Source organism: Rhinolophus ferrumequinum, chromosome 3 (assembly GCF_004115265.2).
Source record: "Rhinolophus ferrumequinum isolate MPI-CBG mRhiFer1 chromosome 3, mRhiFer1_v1.p, whole genome shotgun sequence".
NCBI lineage: Eukaryota > Metazoa > Chordata > Mammalia > Chiroptera > Rhinolophidae > Rhinolophus > Rhinolophus ferrumequinum.
The window spans coordinates 60,249,954-60,275,330 of NC_046286.1; the positions used below are offsets into that span (position 1 = coordinate 60,249,954).

The 25,377-nt window shown below is 40.3% G+C and overlaps 1 protein-coding gene across 4 annotated transcripts in view; it reads right to left on the reverse strand.

Moving 5' to 3' along the window:
* Positions 1-763: 763 nt before the first annotated feature.
* The window catches only part of PDSS2 (decaprenyl diphosphate synthase subunit 2), a 207,568-nt gene continuing 182,954 nt past the window's right edge, over positions 764-25,377 (reverse strand). The window contains exons 7-8 of one of the 4 annotated variants that reach the window (XM_033103100.1): positions 23,188-23,215; positions 764-1,580 (exon numbers count right to left, since the gene is read on the reverse strand). In XM_033103100.1, the coding sequence (XP_032958991.1) occupies positions 1,534-1,580; positions 23,188-23,215 (75 nt within the window). In that variant the 3' untranslated portion in view covers positions 764-1,533. Of the gene's footprint in view, positions 1,581-12,200; positions 12,271-23,182; positions 23,216-25,377 lie in introns of those variants that run through there. The other 3 variants (XM_033103098.1, XM_033103101.1, XM_033103099.1) reach the window with 3 other exon arrangements.

Genomic DNA, 25,377 nt, shown 5'->3' on the forward strand with positions numbered 1-25,377 from the left:
TCTAACCATAGTTATTAATTAAGCCAATTTCTGTGAGAAAAGACATTTCAAACAGAGGAGAGTTCTCTTAAGGTAAATCTACAGGCCCTCAAATTGTAGCAGCATAAACTGTACAATTATAATATTTCAAGTATACTTAAAAATATTTCATAACTCAATACCTCAACCTCTTTATATGTTCTCCTCATTGCAGGCCTCATGCTGATAAGACGGTTTTGTAACTTTTGGGGGGAGGGATTTTACTAAAATAACTCCACTTAGTGTTTGAGTGAACAAGGTAATAAAATCTGTTTGCTGTGTCCGCTGTCTCCAGATAGGGCTGTAATTACACCACATAAGGAAGAAAGGTAGCTGAGTCTCAATCTAGATAATTTATGTAAACTCAGCCTCCTTGTCAACGGCGTTCTCACATTGCATGCATGCAAACCGCAAAACCATCTCCTATGAACCACACAGAGACAGTGTCCGATTGCAGGCCTGTGAGATTGCTTATATTCTTTCTGTAACTGGATGTCTGGTTCAAGACCGAAATTTGACATTCTGAAGTTAAAAAAAAAAAAAAAAAAAAAAAAGCATTGCCAATGAATTCCCCAGTACAATTATATATCTGAAACTTGTAAAAATTCAAGGTGTTGTCTACACCAAAGCATTACAAATAAAAGGCATTTTACTTGAAAAAAGTATCTTGTTCAGATTTTTTAAGTTTGGTTCTTTAAAAAATTGGTCTTTAAGAAAGAAAAACAGGCAATTCCTACTACAACCAAGTTAACGTTTGATAACATTTTAATCTCCTACTTCAAATATTTGGTATTTTTTCCCCAACAATCCCCCCACCCCCAAATCTTACAAAAACCATGAAACACAAAGTATATTCATACTGTATCTACAAATACAGAGACACAATTACTAGAAGACAAAGCATAATTTTTTCTTAATCATTGAACTCCCTTCTGTTATGACAAATTGGTCACTGGTTTTTGATTGACAGTCCTCCCTGGCTGGCATTGACAGTGTTTCTCTTGACACCTGCAGCTTCCAGCTTGCTCTGTCCTCTCTAGAAGGAAACCACAGGCCACCGCCCTGGCGCCATCCCTGGCTCGGTCCAATCAATAAGGACTTATTTCCTGTCCATTTGCTGAGGTCACAGGAACGAACCTCATTAATTATTTCTGCTACTGCAGCCTCAAGTGTGCTTCTGGCGTGACAAGTGAAAACTGCTTGACCTTTTTTTTCTTCTAAATTTGTTTGCAGCAGTTCCAAAAAGAAGGCAGTATTCATTTAACAGTGTGATAAAAGGAAGAAAAAAAAAGTGTATGTTTTGAAAGTCATTAATAAATTTAGGTATTTCCTTATGAAAGCTCTCCTGATCACCTCATTCCTCAGTTTTTTCAGCTACTGAACAATATCTTTTTAATTTGGTGTCACGAAAATCTGGTCACAGCAAACACAATGTTTTCTAAAGCAGATCTGGCCTCCGAGGGAGGAAAGCTCTCCAGGGCCTCCAGTGCCTTGTTTCCATGGTAACGACACAGGTCAATAGCTGAAGTCACACCTTTGCCAGCTTTGATTGTTTCTCGCAACTGTTAAGAAACAAATACACAATAAAAGTCAGTTTTTAAGGTACAATTAAATTGGGGAGGGGAGGTGAAAAACAAAGAAGGGGAGAAACGATAGAGATTCCTTGTTTCTGCTACGTTCTTTTGAGGTAAAGAGGACATCATTCCCTGAAGATCTCCAGGTTCTCACGTTTGCCGAGGCTGCTCTGTCAGTGCTTCGAAGCACAATAAGCTCCAATCAGCCTAATTGCACCTCCTCCTACCCCTTGATATGAGGAAATGTGCCCTTCGGGGGACGGAGGTACTGAAGGTGGAGGGCATTTACGTCTCCGGCATTTTGAATTCAGCAGCCTCATCTTCTTAGGCTTCACTGACACCCTCGCTAATCACTTGTGCTTTTTACACAGTATGTTGACATAACAGTCCATGTGAAAACTCAAGACAGACACTACATTTTTAAAACTGAACACTATATTTTTAAAACTAAAAGACTTCATTTGACTGGGAAGAATGAACTAACACATCCGTTGTAAAGAATAAACTCTTGCCAACAAACAGCTGATTTCCAATCCCTCTCTTTGACAAAAGGAAAGAACCAATAAAATGGTTATACTTCCGAGCTGAAAAAGATTTGTGATTATTTGGTCTGTCCGCCTTCCCCTGGCCGATTCCATCTTCTCTTTCTCAGTGAATACCTCAAATGTCCACCTCACTCTCTAAATCAGAAACCTGGGAGTCCTCCTTCATCCCTCATATCCAGTCAGGCACCACGGCAGTACCGATTTGTTTACTCATGACTGAACTTTGTGACCCCCAGACATTGGGTGGGGCCAAGCGACAAGTTCTAGACCATGAGTTGTGAATGATGCATGCCACTTCTGGGCTGCAGCCTTCAACTGTCCATGGGCGTCCCTCCAGAGCCTTTCCTCTGGCATGTCGTCAACCAGCCATACTGGATAAGCTCCTCAGCCTGGATCCCAGAGTGACCACAATGAGCCGCCATGAGGCCTCTCCAATCTGCACGCGACATGTAGTGTGGGCAAGAAACACATCCTCGTTGTTGGAAGCCACAGAGATTGTGAGGCTGTCTGCAGCCATTTGGACGGATACAGTCACTAAGTCTTAGCCATTCCATCTCCTTTAGAGCTCTCAAATATATGCGTGTTCTCCACTCTTCGTTCTCATTGCCATCACATTAGTTCAGGCTGCCATCATCCCTCGTCTGGGTTATTTTTTTTGTAATCATCTCCTACAGAGTCTTCCTGTCACCAGTTCTGTGCCCCTGGACTCCATCAGTTTCCCCCTTTCATCACGTATTTAGGGAGACTCCTTGCAGCTCTCATCCCCCCTGAGACTGTCTGCATCCACCATCAAGCTCCCCAAATTCCACTGTGTGCAGTGCACTCAGCTAGGATGACAGCCCTCAGGGGCTAGGTGCTGCTCTTCCTCGGTGCCCCTGGGGTACCCTCTGCATAGCTGGAGTACAGCATTATTACAGTGTTGTATTTTAATTCTTAATTCACTTATCTATCTCTTCATTAGACTTTAAGCCACTCATAATGCATGAAACATAAAGGAATAAAAAAAATAACCTGGTTTATTCCTCTAATTATAGAGATGACACAACAGAGGTCCAGAGAAGCTCACCTAAAATTATAGATGGATAGTGGCAAAGCTGAGATCAGAAGCCAGGTGTTTCTAACCCCCTATCCAGCAGCACTTAATACTATATTGCGCCAGACTCTCAGCACTCAGCAGATATTTCCACACTGCATATGAAGTCTTTCAGCCTGGGGTTCCCTGGTCTCTTGCCAATCAATGAATACACGAAGACACTAAAATGGTGGTGGGTATCAGAGGCAGCCAGATTCAAACTCTCATTATTCTAGCTTTATAATCTTAGGGACGCGATTTCACTGCTCTGAGTTCTAACTGGAGATAACATCAGTCCCTTGCAGGACTGTTGGGGGCACTCCATGAGACAGCAGAGCCCTGCCAGCCAAAACACGACAGATGTTCACAACGACTTAATTCTTCTTCCTCCTGAAGCCCTCAGCCCCTGCCAAGACAGCCACCTCACCTACCAAGATTAAGTCTATTTTAGCTTGATGTAGCTGTACGTGGACCAGACTAGCCTTAAATATTAAAAGCGAAAAGAAAAAAAATATGCCCTGTAGTTTCATTATCTTTAATTCCCCCAAATCTAAATTAGGTCAATATTCTCTATTCTAGGCTTCTAGGTTGGAACCTGCTGGCATGTGGCTATCTGCACGAATGGATTTCAATTTGCAAATATTGAGCACCTATTATGAGCAACGAGAATAATGATCCTTCTCTGTTTTATGGATCAGTAACTAATTAAAGGTACACTGTGAAACGCAGCAAAACCAAGGTACAAAGTAGGACTATAGATAATCAGAGATGAGAGATCAACTTTAGTTAGAAGAGATTCAAGAAGGCCTTACAAAGCAGGATTTGAGGCATGTCTTGAGAATGTTGATAAGTAGTTATGGCGCTGGGGTAGCCAGGGAATTACAGCGAAAGAGAGTAGCTTGAGCAATGACACAGAGGAGACCAGAGAGCAGTGTCCAGGGAAGAAAACCAGGTTGGTGTGACACAGGCTGCAGGAGTAGGTGTTACGGGGTCAGGGAGGGAGGGCTCTGAAAACCAGGCTAAGAAATCGGACCTTCATTAAAAAAATTTTTTTTATTATCAAATATTTTCTTAGTCGTTTTTTCGTTTTGTCCATCCACCTGCACCTTTCCCTTCCAGCCCACAGACTGCTGGTCAACAGGTACTGTGGACAAAGGCAGAATTATCAAATATTGTAAAAGTACAGAAAAATTGAAAGACTAGCACAGGAGCAGCCAAACTATGGCCGTTTTTATAAAGTTTTGTTGGAACATAACGATGCTCATTCATTTAAGTATTGTCTCAGGCTGCTTTCATGCTGTAATGCAGAGCTAGCTGTAGGGTTGAGTAGCTGCCACAGAGACTATGACCTGCAAAGCCTCACATATTTACATTTTGGCCTTTACAGAAAAGTCTGCTGACTCCTAGACTAGAGCAATGAATATCTTCTAACCAGATTCAACAACTGTTAACATTTTGCCAATTTTTACTCTGTCTACTTGTGTATGTGTATTTTCTGAACCATTTGAAAATAAGCTGAGGGCAGGGGTATACTGGAATGAGCTCTTCAGGGGAGGAAAAAAAAGCTCTATTTGCAGCATTTGCAGACTTTTGTGGCATGAATTCTCCCATTATTGGGTTTCAAGCTACCAAGGGCTGAGGGATCACAAAATTCTTGAATGTTTATCAATAGGCTCTGAGCTGACAGGACGTGGCTTGGACACGCCATGGAAAACAGGGTGCTTCACCCTTGTTTTGACATGCCTCTCCCAAGATCAGAACACCCCCCTACATAACCAGAATGCTATGATCACAGCTAGGAAAGTTCGCAATAATTCTCTAGTACTATCTAATATGTAGTCCACATGTGAATGTCCCCAACTGGCACCACATGTCTCTCTCAACCCTTTTAATTCCAAACCATGACCAATCCTGGTTCATAATTGCATTCATTTGCTCTGACACTTTAATCTTTTGTCCCCACTATTGCATTGCTATTTTGAAAGGACCAGCCTGTGCTGTACAATGTTCTACATTCTGCATTTCTCTGATGGTTTCATTTAGTTTGTTAGTCTATAAACTTTATTCAGCTAGGCTCACTTTAATATTTGATAGTGGATTATGTGGTATTTAACCGTACGATGAAGGGTAATGCAGATTAGGAAAAGACAGCACCCAGGAAGACAACACTAAAAGTTACTCAAGTCCTAAAAGAGTTAATTTCTCTCACCCAGTGACTGTTTTACTTTCAGTTAACACTCAGCTTTGCTCTCCCCATAGAGGTGGGCTCACAGGGCTTTGCATATCAAGGGACCTGATTGCTTCCATACGTAAAAGGCACATTTCATGACTCACCAGTAATCTAATTCTTCATGGAAGGTATTTTTCCTCATAGACATCTGTAAACACTTCCACCAACTACATAAACTATTGGTTCTAAGGAAATCCTTTAGATATAATTAATAAACCTTTAATGAGATTCATTTTTACTGAAAATTAGAATAGGCAGTGGGTCTATCCTGACAAGACAACCTTGTCCTTTATAAATAACTGTAACAAAACCACATTAAGCTGGGGTTCCCCAACTTGGCTGACCATAAGATTCACCCAGCGAACTTGACCTAGACCCGTTCCTGGAGATGGACTCCAGGAATAAGTTCCTAAAGGCTTCTTAGGTCATCCCAATGATTAGCCAGATTTGTGAGTACCTCATTCGTTGGAGCATGTATTTTATTTTATTTTAAAGTAGTTCTGTTGGGTTTATACTGTTTCTGCCACACTTGCAACTTGCTGTTGTTACCATAATCTAAATTCAATTCAACAGGCCTTTGTTGGGCACCTATATGGCCTAGGTATATAGCAGGGGCTAGAGATACAGAGAGAAACACTGCCTCTCAGGACCACCTGTGAGAGGGGCTGTAGAAACAGAAAGGGTTAAATAGAGGGAACACAGAGGAATTGCACCTATGGCTTTGGTTCCCATAGCTGCAAGAGAAACGACCACAATTAAAAAAAAAAAATTCCTTCCACTTTTGCTTTCACCTACATTTTATCTGGGCAAAGCCCAAATAATGCATTGACAGAATTTTCCATATTAGGATGTGGCTAGAAGTGCTAGTGTGCCCACTTTGGTCCCTACGACTTGAAAAACACTTCAGCTGTAGGGTAAACAACACAAAGATACAAAAAGGTGAATTATTAGTCTGTGTTTTGTATCCCTGACATAGCACTTTAGGGCACTAATATAATTAAATCTCTAATTAAGTCAACTGAATAATTGTAAAGTGTGGCATCAACTGAAATAAATTAAGTCCAAATCCCCTGCTAGACGATCCAATTAAAGATATTAACACAAATAGAACAGGATGCAAAGTACTTAAAGTTAAGTGCACTATTATTTAACATTTGTTAAAAGGTGTTACTAAACGCCTTTTCAGTGACAAATGTTGCTTTATGAGACGCTTTCGAGAAAATCGTTGCAGGTCTCTGAAATCTATTTGGTTCCAAAGTCCTCTTTAAATATCACCAGCCCCTGCCATGGGGGTCTAAGCAGCTTTAGGAGAAGTGGAGGCAGCACTCACTTCTCTCCAGTGAAACGCGAGGAAGACTTTAAGACCTAAGGGAAAGCCCAAGCACAACCTCACCTTCTCACTTCTTTTTTGCAGGAGAAGATATTGGGATGAGAGAGACTAAGTAGTGTGGACAAGACTGCACAGAAATTTGTGAAACAGCCTGGGTTTCATCTCTGCACAACCTGAGCTCTTCCACTCTGCAGCACCGGAAATGATTTGAGGATAACCCCAAGTGTTCTTTCACGCAACTAGACAGATTGCTTAGAGAAAATGGGGATACTAACACTTGTCTGGAACACAAACTAGACCTTGTTCTGAAGAAACTATATAATAGAGAATAAGGGAGACTAAAACAATATATTAGTTTTTTTTTTTTTTTTAAATGGTTGAAAACACCTGGATAAGGATAAAAGGAAACAAATGGAAGCCAGGCTGACATGGAGAGAGACAACATACCTCCTACCGCAGTGGTAGGAGTGGACCATGCTTCCCTAATGGAGTGTATGAAGTTGGCAGAAGGGTAAGACGCAGGATGATAAGGGACGTCAATCTTTGAACACTTGCTAACGCTCCCATTCCACAGTTGACAAATTCTTGGTGTGCTAATAATCTTATGTATCAGAAGATAGAAGAAGCACTTCTTGCTTAATTATGTCAACATAATTGGATGTAAAGAAAGGTGATAGTGATCTGGCAAAAAAAGTAATGGCATCTTCGTATGACAATCAGGGAAAGAAAGGACTGGTAGGCATGGTTTTTGGACACCCAGACTATACGTTACTAAAGTGCATTGCAAAAATTAGTGAAAAGATTACTCTGATTCCAAGAGATCATAAGTGAAATATAGTTCAAGGGTGACAGGAGCCTCTGAAAAACTAAATTCCAACAGTGGCCATAATTAATTATGAACAAAACCAAAATAAATGGCTATAGCTTTCTCAGGGCTCAGATTTGAAAAGGCCCAGGAGTAAAAGGAGAGCAAATCATTGCTTACCCTGCTGAGCCCTGGTTGAGCACCTGGTCTGCACAAAGCAGAACTGTGGAGACAGAACAGACCCCTGATTTGAAGGAGCTGACAGAGAAGAGGTACAAAGCTGTAAAAATTGTGTGGGAATCCATTCCGAAATCTGTATTATCACCAGGACACCTGTCACAAATGTTTTTAAAGTGCCATTCCTCATAGAAAAATCTTCAGAAACAAACAACCTTGTTAGAATCTGCTGAAGACTGACGGGTTAATGGAGGAAGGAAAAACAAGGGGCTTCAAAATGTAAAGGCTGTGCGTCCAATGAGAACAAGTACGCTCAAATATTTGCAAAAGATATATTATGAAGAGAAGATAAAGAGGAAATAGAACTAAAGAATAAGTTAAAAATCATAATGACTAAAATAAATTCTATGAAGAGAGGGCTTTAAGGACGAAATGTGCATTCAAATAGCCCATTGCAGGTTGTCCGGGAGGCCCTGGATATGCCACCGTCCTGGCTTTCTTCTGCCTTCTGATGTCCTTCACTTTCCAAGACCGCCCACCCTCCCACTGCAAACATATATCTACTAGGACAAATACCTAAGAGCCTCCTCCAGCAGCTTTCTTACTCATTTTGTCTGATGTTTCCGTTGGGCTTTCACCTTCTGGCACTTCCCCTCTGTCTGTCTCCTCATTCTGGAGATCCGGTTTCCAGTCTAGAGCACCTTTGTGAAGGCATCCACCCACCTCTGTCTGCTCTTGCATGCTTAGAATGCACATGAGTGTGCTTCCCAGTGACGGAAAGACTGTGAGAAATCTCAGAGACGGGAGATTCAAATGACTAATGTCTTTCAACATGGGACAAAAGGAAAAGATGAGGACAAAAGTACATTCTGGAGCACAGACCAGGGAATTTATGAACAATTATGGCAAAATTCCAGAAAAGGTTATTAAATAGGTGATTTGTGAGCTCTAGAAGAAAGGCGATCACAGTCCCAGGATGGGCGGCTCACAATGAGCACGTCATGACAAAACTCTCCTTTTCCTTGTGATCTGACCACTTGGCTATCAGCTTCAGAAACAGCAAAGATAGAGTATATTAGAATTTTGGAAACTTTGCCCTTCATGGATTAAGACAGAGCAATGGGGTCAGGGTTAGAATATGGTAATATGGATTCGAATATGTAAAACAACTATTCCTAGAAAACGTAGTAGTGGATTTATATTGAGCAGAAACGCGGTGTCTAGTGTTGTGCTACAGGATTCAGTACTTGGTTTCTTCCCCTTAGCACAGTTCCATGCATTGCTTCAATGAAGATGGAGAAGAAATGCATATGAAATTTTAATATACAGATGTCACATAGCCAAGATAGAAAGCTAACACATGGACAGCATCGAAATATTAATGGTTTTGACATGTTGAACAATAGACTGAAACTACCCAGATGAAATGTAACAGGGATAATTGTACAGTTGTGCATTTAGCTTTCAAAAATTAAACGTAAAAGTGTAAGCCTCAGTTTGGCAGTGACTTGTTTAAAAATGCTGAGAATCTTTGATAACCACATTCCTTACATAATCCAACACTGCAATGTAGATTTGAAAAAAAAAAAAAAAGCAAATGCAAACTTTGGCAGCATCAACAAATGCACAGCTCCAAAACACGGGTGGGAACGGTCACGTCACACTCCATGGTCAACTCATGTTTAGAAAACTGTTCAGTCCTGGGTGCCACTGCCATGTGTAAGAGGCATATTCAAGATAGACTGGGTCCAGTATTGGGATACAGAAGTATTTGGAAACATGCCACCTAAGGAATGTTTAACCTGGAGGAAAGGATTAAAGGAGGATATGAAAGCCATCTTCAACTGTCTAAAGCAGCAATTAAATGGAAGAAGGAATAGTCCTGTTCTATATGCTTCAGGGCACAGAACAAAGAACAACAAAGTGAAGTTCTGGGAAGCACATTTCAATTACAAGTAGAGTGTTTGAGTGACTAGAGTTCTCTAACAACAGAATAATTATTGTTGACAAGTTGTGAACTCCCCATTAATGAAGTCCTCAGTGACCAGATGGGTATGTTAGAGAAAGTAGGAATGAAACTCTTAGCTCATGTGGGAGCTGGAACAAAGCAGCCGCCACAGTCCCACCCAGCTCCATGATTCTAGCCGACAGTGCTGCAACCGAAAGGTCTTATCACCTTCTGACTCACGTGACTTGGAACAAAAGGCAAAGCTACAATTAAAACCTTTCTCTAATATGATAAAATGTGAAATATATTGCAAACAACATAAAAAGCATTCCTGTTTACTGAGAGTAACAAATTATTTGCAAGAGCCTGTAGGAAGAAAAAAAAATCTACTGATCTTAACTAAATATCTTACTTTGGCAAAGTTAGATGGAGACAGAAATATAATTTTTAGTTATTTTCTCAATCACATGAATTCACATGCAAAAATACAATAAGAATGGTAGTACTTCCTAATAGCAAAATAGTAAAAATAATAACAAAAATAATCCCATATATAGTACTTATGTTTGCCCAGCACTGTTCTAAGATATATCTACATATAACATATATATCTGTAATAAGTTATATATATTAATAATAGTACCTACCTTATAGGGCTGTTGTGAGGATTGAAGATAGATATACATACACCTTCTGTTCTAAGATCTATCTGTCTGTCTGTCTGTCTGTCTGTCTGTCTATCCATCCATCCATCCATCTTAGAAGAACATACGTACATTCAATTCTCCTAACAGCCCTATGAAGTAGGCACTATTATTGCTCTTATTTTACAGATGAGCAAACTTGGGCAAGAGTAAGTTGCCCAAGGTAACACAGAAGGTACGTGCTGGAATCAAGATTCAAAGAGCTGCTGCTCTTAACCACAGTGCTACAAGGCCCTTTCTTTTACTTCTACATGATGTGGAAAGCATCACAATTTCATTTGAGAAGAGAATACATACTTATGTCAATAATGTCTTTTGCATGCCTACGTACAAGGGCAAAATTTTAAAACACACATCACAGATTGAAAAAAATGCATCAATCAAAAACCTTTGGATAAAACCGTATTTTTAGATATGACAGAAAACTGGAGCCATCATTAGATTAATTATGTACGTCCATTACAACACATACATTTGTTTTCTACCACAGCTAAAAGTGCCATTTGGTTGTAGAGCAAATGTCAACGGGAATTGGAGGCAGAAAATTTCCACAATTCCTACTAAGAAAAAAGCCCTAAATATCTCAATTGATTAAGTATATCCTTCTGATCATACTTTTTTTAAAGGCACAGAACAAGACTCAAGTATCATGACCCCCACTACTGAGTCACAAAACAAACCTAATATGTTTTTACTTTAAATCTTTAATAATAAAAACTTATTTTTACTAAAAATCCCAACCAAAGACTCTGACTGTGTTACTTGGTGTTCCACTCATGCCATTTTCACTATGCTTTTTAAAAACCAATCTCAGGGTTCATCAAATTATATTTAAACCATTGGATAAAGGATCAAGTAAAAAATTAGTTCAAAATGACAAATATAAGCCCACGCTTTAACATTTTTACTATTATCTAATAAAATATAAGTATTTTCCTTTTGTAAATTAGCCTATAAAATTCCTGTAATATGAATTTGTATTGAGCTTTAAAGTACTTTTTAACAAGTTCTCTTTATTCTTTTGCAGATTTAAATCCTTCTGTAGAGCTCTGTGGGAATGCATGACATACGTAACACTTGTCACACTGCTCTCCTTTTGGGTGCCAAGTCCTGGCACCCAAAGCCTGTGGAGATGGGAGGTAAGAGGAGAGAGAGAGGTGGGCTCTGGAGGGATGAAATGTCACTGTTTCTAGACATGGTCGCTTTCAAGAACCTTGGAGCAGAATCCCCCAAATGAAGCCACACAGGAACCTTTTCTTATCTTATAAGGGGATGAGTTGTTCTCTTCCTAAGACTGATTAATTCATTTCTGCTGTGTTTCATTACAATATGAAACATAATTGTAGAAAGGCAGTGACCTAACTTGAGGGAAACGCTGGACCTGGACATTTGTGACGCTGGGCAACTACGTTAAGCCCCGCTCCACTTATAAAATTGGACAGATAATATTTATACCACATGGAATTATTATGAACATATATGTGAAATTACTTGGACACCAATAAAATGCCATACAAATGCAAGGTTTGATGAGGACGGGAACATGGGGTTCATTGCAAAACGTGGGGTTCATTGTAACAGTTATATAATGCACCTCACTTTAATTACAAACATTCACAGACTCGTTTTACACAGATTCATAAAGGTGTTTTCAATATTTTAAAACTCATTAGAAACATGCTTGTTTTTTAAGAAATGAATATCCAAATCATCTTGACCATTTAAAATTTAATCTAATCTCCCTAAAAGAAAAACCCAAACAAAACATGATTAAGACAGGGGTGGTATTTTCTTTTGCTTTCCATTTTTTCCTTGTCCTCTTCTCCACATGTGTCTATTAGGCTCAGTCTAGATGGTGTGCGGCCTCCTGTTGAGAGTGAGAATTCAGAACTGATTTCGAGACTCAGCCTTTCAGCTCAGTACATTTATGAGTCCATGCTGTGGACTACTATCCATGAAGAACTGAACATAGTCAAACAACTCATTTCATACAAATGAGGTCTGAATATGCATCCCTATTAGATGTATAAATACCTGTAAACCAGATACATTTATAGTTTAGGAATATTTTCATGTATTTAAAAACACTTTACTGGCGAACTCAAAACGGACCTAAATTGTTGACTCTATGGTAGAGAATTCAGGAAAAGCAGTGCTTGCTCCTTAAAGAAAGAGAAGTCAACTTGTAGCTCAGGGTATGAGCAGATGTGCCTGATTTCAAAATGTAATTAAATGAAACAAATGTACAATTTACTTGTTGGTTTATAAACTTTCATCAACATTTGCTAGGTTGGGCATCTGAAGTTAGAAATACCTAGGAGATTATATTATATTGAGGTTTTATTCCCTAAGAAAAGCAATCAGTGCTTCATGTCTTCTGAAGGAAAATTTACGGATTTACAGATAATCACAGCTTTATCTATATTGTGATTCAAAGCTAATTTTTAATTTTGATATCATATTCCAAAGAGGAACTTAATTCTACACACTGAAATTCAAAAAGCAAAACTGGGACCATGAAGCTTTTTTGCAAACTATGTAATAGAAATTTAACAAGCAAAACATATCATAGGTCGTAGACTGCAGCCAGGAACCACTCTTGCCTGTAGCTTTTTTAGGAGTGAATCAATAAATAGTAAGCTCTGTAATCTCATGACAAATACCATGCTGGTTATTTAATTAGAGAGAATACTGTGGGCTAAGAACACTCACATTATGTAGGTATCAAATAGTCCTCGGGGTTATTTGAAGAATGCATAAACAATATAAGAGGAAATCTGGGTTTCTGTTACTTGAGTCCATATCTTATTTACACATTTTGTAAATCCTCCTTCTGTCCCAGTTTTCATCTGCTTTAGTATTTGGATGCTGATACTTGGGTATCACTTCCCTCAAAACTACTTTCACTACCACGCACATGATCCTAGATTCCTAACATCCTAACATGCATCCTGACACAAGATGAGCTTAAAACGCATTTATGACTTCCATCACTAGAAAGCAGGTCAAACAACAGAAAAACTACACCTAGTGAGAGTAAAGACAACGAAATAAATGTATACATCAGCCATGTCTTCCAGGCAGGTTGCATCAGACGCAGGGTAAATGCAGAATCAATGTATAGAACAAAGACAGTGCTCTCTGTGCCATGTAACTGTAATCAGACCTGCAGAACTAACACCTGTGCCACACACAGGAGGTCTCTGTTATGTTGTTATGGAAGGTAAACATAGATCCTTGCCTCCCTCAAAAGAATGGTGATGAGAACTTGTTTTAAATGGTTATATCTATAAAACTTTTTTGGAAGAGTAAAGGATGCTTACACCAGCTAAAAAAAAATCATAATAATTATTGTACTCGTTCAGCAAAATAAATCCTAAGCGAGTCATTATTAGATACTCACTTTCTGAGAACAGAACTGTTACATTAGAGTAACACACACCCTGTTCTGGATGTTTGTAAGATGGGTGAGTGCATACAAATTCTCCCTTACTTCTTTTTATAGAGCATCTAAAGCACCATGAGAAGCAGGATGGTGGAGTACGCAGACCGGGGCAGAATCAGGACTCTGTGAGACAGTAACTGTGAACCCTGTTAGGTTATCTGATCTCCACAAAATGAAGGGATTCGGATATAGAATTTGATAGCAACACCTGATTAAAGTGCTTAGTCTCTGTCTTAAACGGAGTGTATACTGAAAAACATGCATATGATGGCAAGCATCTTAAAGAGATCACAGCACGTATAAAGGCCTACAACCTTTCCTAACTGGTACACACAAATCTCGTCAGGACCGGCTCACGGATAAAGGTGAGTGTAATTGTCTTAGACCTAGAACAGAGACCTTCCACAGGGGGCACCATTGCGCTACGCAGGAATCAGTGTTCAGAGATTCATCTTTGGCTTTATTATGATCTGGTGAATAGGTCAGATCTTTTATCAAGCTAGAAAGTCAAGGACTTCGGGAAAAGGAAGGATCCACTCGCCAGTAAGGGGTGAGGCTGAGTAGTGTTTGCAGACACAGCTTAGGAAATATGGGGGTGTGGCTTCAGATGTACCAGCTAAACAAATTACAAGTTTCTGATAGACCAAACATCTTGAAATCACAAAAATCCAAAATCAGGTTGTAGCATTAGCCTATAAGTTTGGGAATATCAATCTAAGTAATGACAAAGACTTCTAACTTACTAAAACCGTATCAGCATCTACACAGAGGTGCTTCTTTTTCTTTTCTTTTCTCTCAAAAAATATAATTTTGGAAAAACCATTCTTCTCCACTTTTTTGTCTGTTGTTGCTGTTTGCTTGTTTTTATGACAAGAAATGAGCCAGTATTCCCTTCAGCTCTACTTAAAACTGTTTCTGGGGCCTACACAGGCTCCTCTGTGTGGATAGAGGGCTCTATCCTCTAAATAAAGGCATATAGGCTCCCTGTGCACAGGTGGCTCCTGATACCACAAACTGGGAGCAATAATTGAATCCAGAGATCCCACAGTGCAGAGCGTTCACCCACAGAACCAGCCTGGAGGGTATTTTTAGTTAGCTTTCTAGACAGACTCAAAAGGTTATTCCAATTGAATCTTTATTTCAACCCAGGGAGTGCAAGGCCTTGAGGATGTAACATTTGATTACAAATATACTTGGGTGGGGGGAAATAAGAGGAACAAAGGTGGAGTCAAATATGCCTTATGAATTCAAAGCACAGAATATAGGCACAGACACTTGGCATATCTTGGGTCATTCATTCATTCATTCATTCAACACTAATTCAACAAATATTTACCGGGTACCTTGTATGTGCCAGGCACTGTGTTAGGCCCTCAGAGTATGATGGTGAGCAAAACCAGACAGATTCCAGGCTTACAACCAATAACTAGTCATCAATAATCTAAGTCTGCCTCAGCTTCCTGATAAATGTTAGTTATTATGTAAATATGTATTTTTTTAGGGGCCAGTAATTCAAACTGGTCAATTTAAGAATGGGAGAGATTGCACCACTAAATATTATTGTGAACTAAGTAATTTAGCCTTTTATATATAAATTAGAAACCAAACATCAACAAGCTACGAATACATGATATGAAGAAAAATTGAAAAAAGACAACTGCTTCAAGGATTGAATTAAAACAGTACCAATAGTATTTGGGCTAACAACTGAGAGGGTGACATATTTTATGATGCATAAAGAGGCTTATTATTGATATCATTTAATTTTTAAAAAATGTTTTTAAGGAGAGCGCAGCTCACAGTGGCCCCTGAGGGGATTGAACCGGCAACCTTATCAGCACTGCGGTGTTATTAGCACTGCACTCTAACCAACTGAGCTAACCGGCCACCCCTCATTTAATAATTTTATTCACGATCCACAAGGGAATAGAGATTATGATCATTAAATCTGCTGATGCCATTGAGGTGTGTGGGATTGCTAACACCTCAGAGAACAAGAATCTAATTTTAAAATAACATTAAGAAATTAGAAGAACAGATCATCAAGGCAAGATGATAGTCACTGGGGACACACGCAAAATAATATGCTTGGAGACTTGAGGAAAAAACCAGCTTGATGATGGGGAATGAATAAATGCCCAGAGGGCAACTATTTTGCAAAAAGACTTGAGGGCTCATAAGAAGGCATAACTCTGGTTCAAGATACTAACGATTGCATGTGTGATTTAATCAGAATTTATTTCTGATTAAAAGTTTCACATGGTACAAAAGCGTCTATGCTTTATTACGGACAGAAGTTGACGCATGATTATTTTTCCATCATTAATAATTATATTTTGAAGGAGGCTTGCAATTAAAGCAGTGGTTGCAAAAAACTATTTTAGTACATTAATTGTTTTGGAAAACAGATTAAACAAAATCTTTTCATTATTGCTGCAAGGAAAAACACTTGTCTGAAATGCGATTGCCGAAAGAAAAATAACTGGTTTTATCTGATTTTAAAGCAGACAAGGAGTGGGGGATTTGAAACTTCCAGATGGCAGTTCTGAGAGCATCTTCCAGCGCCTATTACTGCGCTGTGGTTAGGTCACCAGATCAGCAGCCGCACGCCGCCCCGTGCACTGGGCTTCCATCTTCCTCAACGGTCCTCCAGTAGCTCAACCACTCCCTGAGGCCTCGCACAAAATTCAGGGGAAGAAAATTTACATTTTCCAGGTGTGCGTTTCTGCCTATTGCCATAGAAGCAAGCAATTCTTTAGGAGTCTAGAATTAAATTCTGATTATGTTGCTACAAATGTATTTTTCACTTCTCGGTAGCTCAGGTCATAATCTGAAAAAATTCTAATTCAAATCAGAGTATACTTTTAAAACAGAAATCTTTTAAAAAGTGCAACACATTTCTTATTTTAGACATGCTGAAATGTCAACTTAACGCCTTTATTTACATTTTTATATGTTGTCTTCTGGTCTTTATCAAGCGTGTAAAATTTTACATAGCTGCACCTATATCATGATGCTATTTGGATTGGGAGTTTTATTTTTTTCTTTAAATTATATTATAAACATTTCATCTAATTGGACCACAGGTCCTTTAGGGAAAAAAGATGGGAGATTGGAATGTCAGTGCTTCTACATAGTCTCCATAATTATCACTAAAACAGAAATCCGAAATGTTAAGACAACTTCAAGAGGTTAGAGGAAATGAGAGCTCTCATGTATACAGTGATGCTCTATGGGATGTTTTACCCAAGGAGCGAATGTCAAGTCTCAGGCTCGGAGAAGCAGCATCGGCCCGAGAATAGGATAGAGGGAAAAAGAAAACAGAGCAACATCTGGTCTCTAAATGTACCAGTGTGAAAAATTCTCAGAGCTAGGTAGCTAGGGTTATGGGAAAGAACAAGCAGGCAAAAACTCTGCCGTAAAAAGGAAAAAAAAAAAAAAAAAAGATCCTGGCTTTGTCAGTAGAGAAAGGACAATATTCACAGAAAAATTATTCTCTATTCAACGTTTGAAAAAGTAGAATTTTGGACTCCATATGCAGCAAAATGGTTGATGCAATCTATGTACAATGAAAGAGAAAAACTGGCGAAAAGGGTGACCCTTGGACAGGAGATCCATGACATGAGAGGAAAGACTCCATGTTCTTCTTAAAGGGAAGTGATGATACGTGAGGATGCAAACGCAGTGTCTGTGGACAGTACTGTTTGCTGGTGAGAAGAGAATTTTATGCAAATACGTTTCACAACCAAAACAAATGTGCAAGGCCTTCTGCGGGTGGGGAGGGGAGAGGGGGACAGCAGCGTAGTCACCGCCTGAGACGGGCGGGAGGATGGAGGCTGCAAACTGTGCGGCTCTGGGGCACTGAACAAATTCCAGGAGACAGGGCACGTCAACACCCCACTCCTTCAAAAAAAAATGTATCTTGTACATTTAATGGAGAACTGGATGCCTAATGAATTGACACTGCAAAATCCTTCTTTGCCCAGTGCTCAGTCTTGGGCAATTCTCTGGCTTAGAGTGAACTTCAGTAAGAGGACCTTAGAAAGAACGGCTCTCTTTTCTGTACCGAGTCATGGGGAAAATGACATGAACTGCACAGTAAAGCCCGGAGGTGAACATAAAGACAGCTTCTGTAAATCATTCAGAGCCTTTGTGTCAAAATGAGCATGAATGTCAAAGCCCACGTAAGGACCAGTTCTAGGCACGTGTGAAAGGATGAGCAGGAGGCTCACTCACAGTGCTGACAAGGTCTGGTTTTGACCAAGTGGTATTTATTTATACCTGCAGATCTGAAGAAATTATCAAAACTAAATTGGGAAAAAGCCTGCATCACTGTGATGGAGATATAAAAGGAAGTCATTTTGAATGTGATAAAAAGTTAAAATTGTAGAAAGCCGAACCATAGGTGCCATGTTTTGCCTGAAGTGGTAAAAATACCATCTGCCTCAGTCTTTTAGCAGCATGCTTATTTCAAGTAGCAGTAGGCTAAACTACAGGCATACGCTCAGCTCCAGCTGGGGAAAATACACAGACGTTTGTAGATGTTTTTCTAAGCAAGGGTAGTCAACATATTCGTTTTCGTTCAGACATACATATTAGTTACCATAGCAAACCAAGTGTGAACGTGGTCCGAGAAGCTTCTCCACCAGCCCCACCACATGGCCACAAATTCCTACAAGTCAATAGGTGGCAGTCTTCCCTCCAGCACTGAACCGGATCAGATGTGCTTAACCTTGGGGCCAGAAGCCTAGGGAACAGGAATAGCCTGAGAGGTACACACCCAGGGCTGCAGAATGATCCCTGCAATTAAGGTCCGCACAGCATTGGACATATGAGCAAAACTGTGACCAACAGCTCTGTGGTCACAATTCCCTTCTGGTAATTACATTCTGGCGAATGAAACTTCTGCAGTTTCAACGAGGTAAGTGAGATGTGCCATGCTTGTCTATTTTAGAAGCTACTGGGTAGAATGACCTTACAGTTAAACAGCTTCCTTCCTTGCCCAGCCCCCGTGTGGATGCGTTTCAGTGGGTAGAGTGCTCCTGTACTTGTGGTAACCACCTTACAGAGGTGCGAGACTTAATGAATTAATAGCTGTCAAGTGCTTTGATATCTTAGGATGAAAGGCACTGCAGCAGTGTAAAGCATTCATATCCAGGTTCTATCACAACAGGAACTCAATTAAAAAGTAATTCAATTTCTTATCTGAGTGTCTGAGTACAGACCACTGTTTTGCTGAACGTGCCAGACCTGAAGATATAGCTGGGACCGATTTTGAAATGATCACCTCTTCTGCCCTCTCCCCTATTTCCTTGCCATTCTGAGACTGACAAAATCTGAGAGGTGGCAGATAAAGCTACAGAGCACACAGCCAAAACGATTATGATTCTTGAAATCCAATTTTTCAGATAAAATTTGGCTTTTGAGTAGATACTCACCACGTGGAAATAAAGAAATTTCCAGTAACAAATTTCATGAGTCTCCAGAAATGGCTGCTGAGTTTTTCAACTAAATCCACCAGCGAAGCCCTAAGCCAGTAAGTGTGATGGCCGCATTGCCCAGCACATGCACCATGACCACGCAAAAGAGATGCGGGGGGCAGGATGTGTGTTACCGAGGCCCATGATACACGCCTAAGAGACAATACCACCAGCTGCACCCTGCAGGCACGTCCCTGATACTTAGTTCAGGCAGATATCATTTTTCTTCTCCATGTCACTTGAGTTTGTCTGTGTAAGGACGATAGGTCTGGATTAATGACCTAGATAATATGCTCTTACAAATCAGAATATCACCACATGTTCCAGGGTGGTGGGTTTCTGTTCACTAGCATGAGAAATACTGTCACAGGACACTTAGGAAAGCATATTTTGGCCTACTAAACACTGGGATGGACTGTGCCGTACAGTCAGTATCATCTTATTAAAGAGTAATCTGAGTCTATAATTCTCGACTCCAGACCACTCGCAGTCTCCTGTGCTTCTCCTAGCGTAGCCCTGACCCAACACTCATCCACACACACTGAGCAAGTACTCCGACATGTGAGCCCGTGCTGGGCACACAGGATACAACCATGAACAAGGCCACTGAGGGCCCTGCCTCCGGGGCGCTGACATTCCAGTGGAAGAAGAAAGAGAAACAAGCAACTAAATGGAAATGATGATTTTAAGTCACGATAAATACTAAAAAGAAAAAAAAACTAGAGCAAAGGGGAAGTGCAGCTTTAGATGGGGAGGTCTGAGTCCGATGGCGTGTGTTGGCAAGGCCTGCACCAGTCTTGTTCCTGGCGGAAGTCAGCACCGTGCTGCACGCAGGTTAAAGGTCAGACACACAGCGGCCGGTTGGGTGCATGTGGCGGATCAAGGGACAGACCTGGACCGCAGTCAAATACAAGATAATAATGCCCCTCCCTGCCCCCAGGAATGTCTCCTCTCAAATGGGGAGTGGGCCTAAAGAGTAGAACAGCATTATTCTAAACTGCTCATTTTATACTAAACAAACAGAGGGAAGACCGAAGAGGTTCCATAATTGGTATTAGATTTTGTAATAAGTTGGTGGCGGAGCTTGGTCTACGTGTCTGATCTCTGCATCACATTTTTTTCTTTTCTTCAAACCTCTTCCATTGCCATGTGCTTCTGCAATAAGAAATCCTAAAAGAGTTTTCTGAGTCATAAATAAGCATCAACGATCAATAGTGATTCTATTGCTAAATCGTGATGTCTTTCCCTTACTTTTTGTTTATAAGTTAGCTTCCTTTTACTGTCATGGTGAAATCCCAGCCTTTATGTCCAAACTAGTTTATTACAACGTTCCTCAGCAAGCTTCTCAATCCTGCTGATACCTGCATCATGTGTCAAAAACTTTCTTTTTCTGAGATCAAAAACCCTGTATGAGATCTTCTGCAACTAACTTCACGTGTCTTCTATTTTCTTACTCACGGCCTCCCTCACTCCCTCACTCACGTTCACCATTTACCAAATGCCACGCACTGTTAGGCACCAAGTATACAAAGACAAGTAAGACACTGTCCCTGCCCTCAAAGAACTCAGAGTCTATGAGCTGTCTCATAAATGGATCATTGTAACAGAGTAAGTGCTAAGACCAAGAGATCCACAATGTAGTCAAGAATGGAGGAGGGGTGGCTGATTAGCTCAGTTGAGAGCGTGGTGCTGATAAAACCAAGGTTGCTGGTTCGATCCCCGCATGGGCCACTGTGCCCTCCTTAAAAAAAAAAAATCATTAAAACGAATGGAAGAGAGCAGCTAATCCAGCCTGGGGGACCAAGGAAGACATCCTATAGGAGAGGACCCTAGTTTAAGCCTCACAGGAGGCACAGGGCTAGCCAGATAAGGGGGGGAAGAGCACGTCAAGTGGAGCGGTCAGCAAGAGCCAAGACATGGAGAACAGCAACAGTACGTTTTATGTAATTTGGTGCCGCTGAGCACAGGGTAGGAGGAGAAGCTGGAGGGTCCCTCAGGGGGCGAGCTCACACAGTGCTTTATATGCCACTCTAGCAAGCCTTGAAATTGCCTTATAGACAACATGGAGCTAATGAAGGGTTTTAAGCTGGAGTGTTAAACTGTCAGATTTGTGGTTTAGACAGACATTCTGGGTGGCAATGGATTTGTGGGGACAAAAGTGAGGCAGGGAGACCAGTTAGTAGGTTTACCAGTGGTTCAAATGAAGACACTTACGTTGAACAATGGAAGACAGATCAAGAGGAGGGCTTGGATTCAAGAAAATTTGGGATATAAAACAGGCAGATGTGGTCATGGAACAGAGGGGTGAGGGAATAGGAGCCTTCAAGGTGACTTGTAAGTTTCTCACACGGTCGACGGGTGGGATCACAGTGCCCACAGGACAGAGAATAAGTAAGAAGGACCAGGGGAACAACACTACAAGTGGAGCCTAATGTACACGATGGACTTGGGGTGATTATGACGTGTCAATGTAATGCACTGACTGTAACAAATGCTCTATCCTGGTATTGATCATGGTGGAGGCTGTGCGTGTGGGCGGTTGGGTGGGAGCTCTCTATACTTTTCATTCAATTTTGCGGCCTGTCTAAAACTTCTCTAAAAAATAAAGTTGAAAAAAAAAAATGACCAGGGATGTTGGGGAAGATGTTTAAGATGCACTGAGCTTCTTTGCTTGTGGAAAATCCAAGAAGATATGTCCCAGCCAACATCTGGGTATATGACAAGACTCAAGTAGACAGACATTTACGATAGAGTGACAGATATGGACGTCCTCAGTTTAGAGGTGGTCCAATCATCTGTTAGGTTGGTAATTGTGGCTCAAAGAGTTAAAAATAATTGCAAAAACCACAATTACTTTTGCACCAACCTAATAATTTCTCTTGAATGAGGCAAATGTTTGTGAAACAGAAAAGGAGGGACTACATTTCAGGCAAGGAAAAGAGAGTGAAGGTGTGGGGACAGGGGTGTGCTCCTTGGGTCCGCCAGGAGAGCAGAGTTCCGGGTCAGCCCCGAGAGATCACTGTGGGTTTCAGCTGTCCCCCTGCAGGTGGATCCCTTACAGGTCGTATTTCTTCCTCCCTGTCTTTGGAGTGCAGGTGTCTCACACCCTGGATATTCCTGACTGTTGCATAAACCAGATGGTTAATATGTTCCTTTAGCCAACCAGCTATATGCATCCCACACACCTGCTAAAATGTTCCACTTGTCCCTGAGGGGAAACAGAATGTGACCCAAGTGTGTTCATGGGCTTCACTGGTGCACTGAAATCTGAACTCCCACAGCAGTTTTTAACCGAGGCTGTGTGTCAAATTATCTGCGGCACCTTTTTTCAAATCCTTCCATCCTGCCCGCCCAGCTCTTCTCACCTGGAATTTTGGTGAAAAAGGGTGTGAAGCAGTGGTAAGCAGGCATGCATGTTTTCAAAAGCTCCACAGGTGAGGTTTGCCCTGAATGGTGCTTCCCAGGCAAGGTCTGATGGCACTAAAAGCTGTCTACCATCCATTGGACAAAGGTGTCTTTGCGGCACTTCCCACCACCTGACATTATAGGTATCCATTTAGCTGTTTATTAGTTATCCATCTCCTTCACTAGACTGTAAATGTCCTGAAAGGAAAACCTGGATCTGGTTCACTTGTATTCCCAACACCTAACACGGTATCTGGAATGAAGCAGGCACTAGTAAATCAACTTATCATTGAATGACTCTTATTTTACCTGCTAATGCCTGTTACTTAACAGGGAATGTCCTTTAGCTTTGAAGGCGATGATTCTCTTCTGACCTTTCAAATATAAACAAAAACCAAACACCAAATTGAAGTGCATGAAACTGTGTAGTACGGATAAAATCTACCTACCTTACCATAGTCTAATCTTCCTTTCTCTTGAGCCTAAAACAGAAAAAGGAAACAATTAATTAATTTGAAAATTATTTAGTGCTTCCATAACTTTTGCTTCTCAAAGAATAAAAGTCAACTCTCTCTTCTTCTTCTATATACCGTGTTTCCCCCAAAATAAGACCTACTCCGAAAATAAGCCCAACAATGAATATTCAGGATGACATCCCCTGAACATAAGCCCTAATGCGTCTTTTGGAGCAAACCTTAATATAAGACCTGGTCTTATTTTCAGGGAAACACGGTAGTGATGTGAGTGTGTGTGTGTGTGTGTGTGTGTGTGTGTGTGTTTTAACTATATACATGTGTGTGTTTTAACTATATAGTATACATATAAAACTTTCAAAGATATTGAAAACCCGAAAGAACAGTACAATGAATATACACATACACTGTCTAGATTTGACAGTAGACATTTGACTCTTCACCTCTCCATGCTTTAGCACACATCTTGTAAGCACAGAACATCTCATACGTAACCATATAACCACTATCAAATCAAAAAAACTAACAATGCCATACCATATTCAAATTTTTCCAATTGTCCCAAGAGTATCTTTTATAGCTCTTTTCACAAACCAGAATTAATCAAGAATCACACACTGCATTTGGTTTCATGTTTCTGTTTAGCCTTTTAAATCTAGACTAGCCCACCCCATTTTTCATGAAATGAAAATAAAAACCATTAACTTTTTTCATAAAAATCATTGACTTTTTGAAGAGACCAGGGCAGCTGTCTCATAAAATGTCTCTTTTGGATTCACTGTGTCATTTCAATTGTCCGTGTTTTGCTTGTAAACTGAAAGCTGTGTCTGAATAAGCTTGCTTAGGTTTAGGATAAACATTTTCGGCAAGAACGCTTTATATGGAATATCGTGTTATTCACATTGCATCAATTCAAGAGGCACAAAATGTCAGGCTGTACCACTCTTAGTAATGCCGTAAATTTGATCACTTGGTTAGGATGGTGACGATCAGACGGTTCTACTGTAATGATATTATTTCATCCTGTACAACTAGTAAGTAATCCATGGGCTCAATTTGGCTTTCAACTTTCCTTGGCATAATTTTTATCATGTTGTATTATGTCAAAAGACCCTCACATCCACTCCCTACCCCTGCCAGGGATGAGGATAGGAAGAAAAGGTGGAGGTGAAGGAGACATCCTGTAAGAAATCAGATTTTATTGAAAAAACAATTTTTGGTTATTAAAAATTTTAAATCAACACTATACTCAGAAGTGTTATATACCAAATTTTAATGTAAAAGAGACAACTAATGTGTTAATTTTTGCTGGAAGGTCAGTTTGTGTTTTGTAGACTTCAGAATAAAACTTCTCCTGCCACTTGCTTCTGTACAGAACAAGAGCCCTTCAGCTTATGTATACAGGTTAGGTCTTGAGACCATTTTGTTCCCAAGTCCAAAATAACACTGTACAGGCAATAAATGGGAAGATCACTTTCATGAGAGAAAATGAGAGGTTTATAACATTGGTCCCGACTCTTCTTGCTTCTTTACAATCTAGAATTTACCCAAATATGCCTGAATTTTGTTTTTCTTATTTTCATAATCAGCAACTCATAAGAAGTATCGTAATAAGACACTGCTCACAGATAGCTGTTGACACCACTTTTAGAGTCAAAATCGTGACTTGGACATTTGCAATAAAACAAAAGCCTCTGCAACCAATGTACTATAAAAAAGAATTTGGGGTTTTCAGTCTGCTCTTTGAAGATTTTTTTGGGGGATCTAGGATTTTCAGTGAACTAAGCAGACTTTGAAATTAGTCCTGAGATACATTATACCAATAGGAATATAGAATCAGTTCTGAAAAATTATTCTTCTCTCTGCTCAGATATTTTACTTGTTTGTCTGTCTATGGACATCTTTTCCTAAAATAAAGTAGTTTTGTCTCTACTGACCATCCCTCTCCCCCACTATAATTTCTGCAGAATGGTGGGGAGCCTTGAGCACGTCTGGGTAGTGCATTCGTGGCCCAGCGACTCCCTGGGATATTGTGCATGTGTGAACTGGCCTCAATCCTATGACTAATCCATAGCTTGTGACCAAAATTTCAGCAGCAGCATCTCACAATATGCTTAGTCTTTAAGTTCTCCAACTCCCAGCTGTCTCCTGCATTCATTTAAGATTACGAG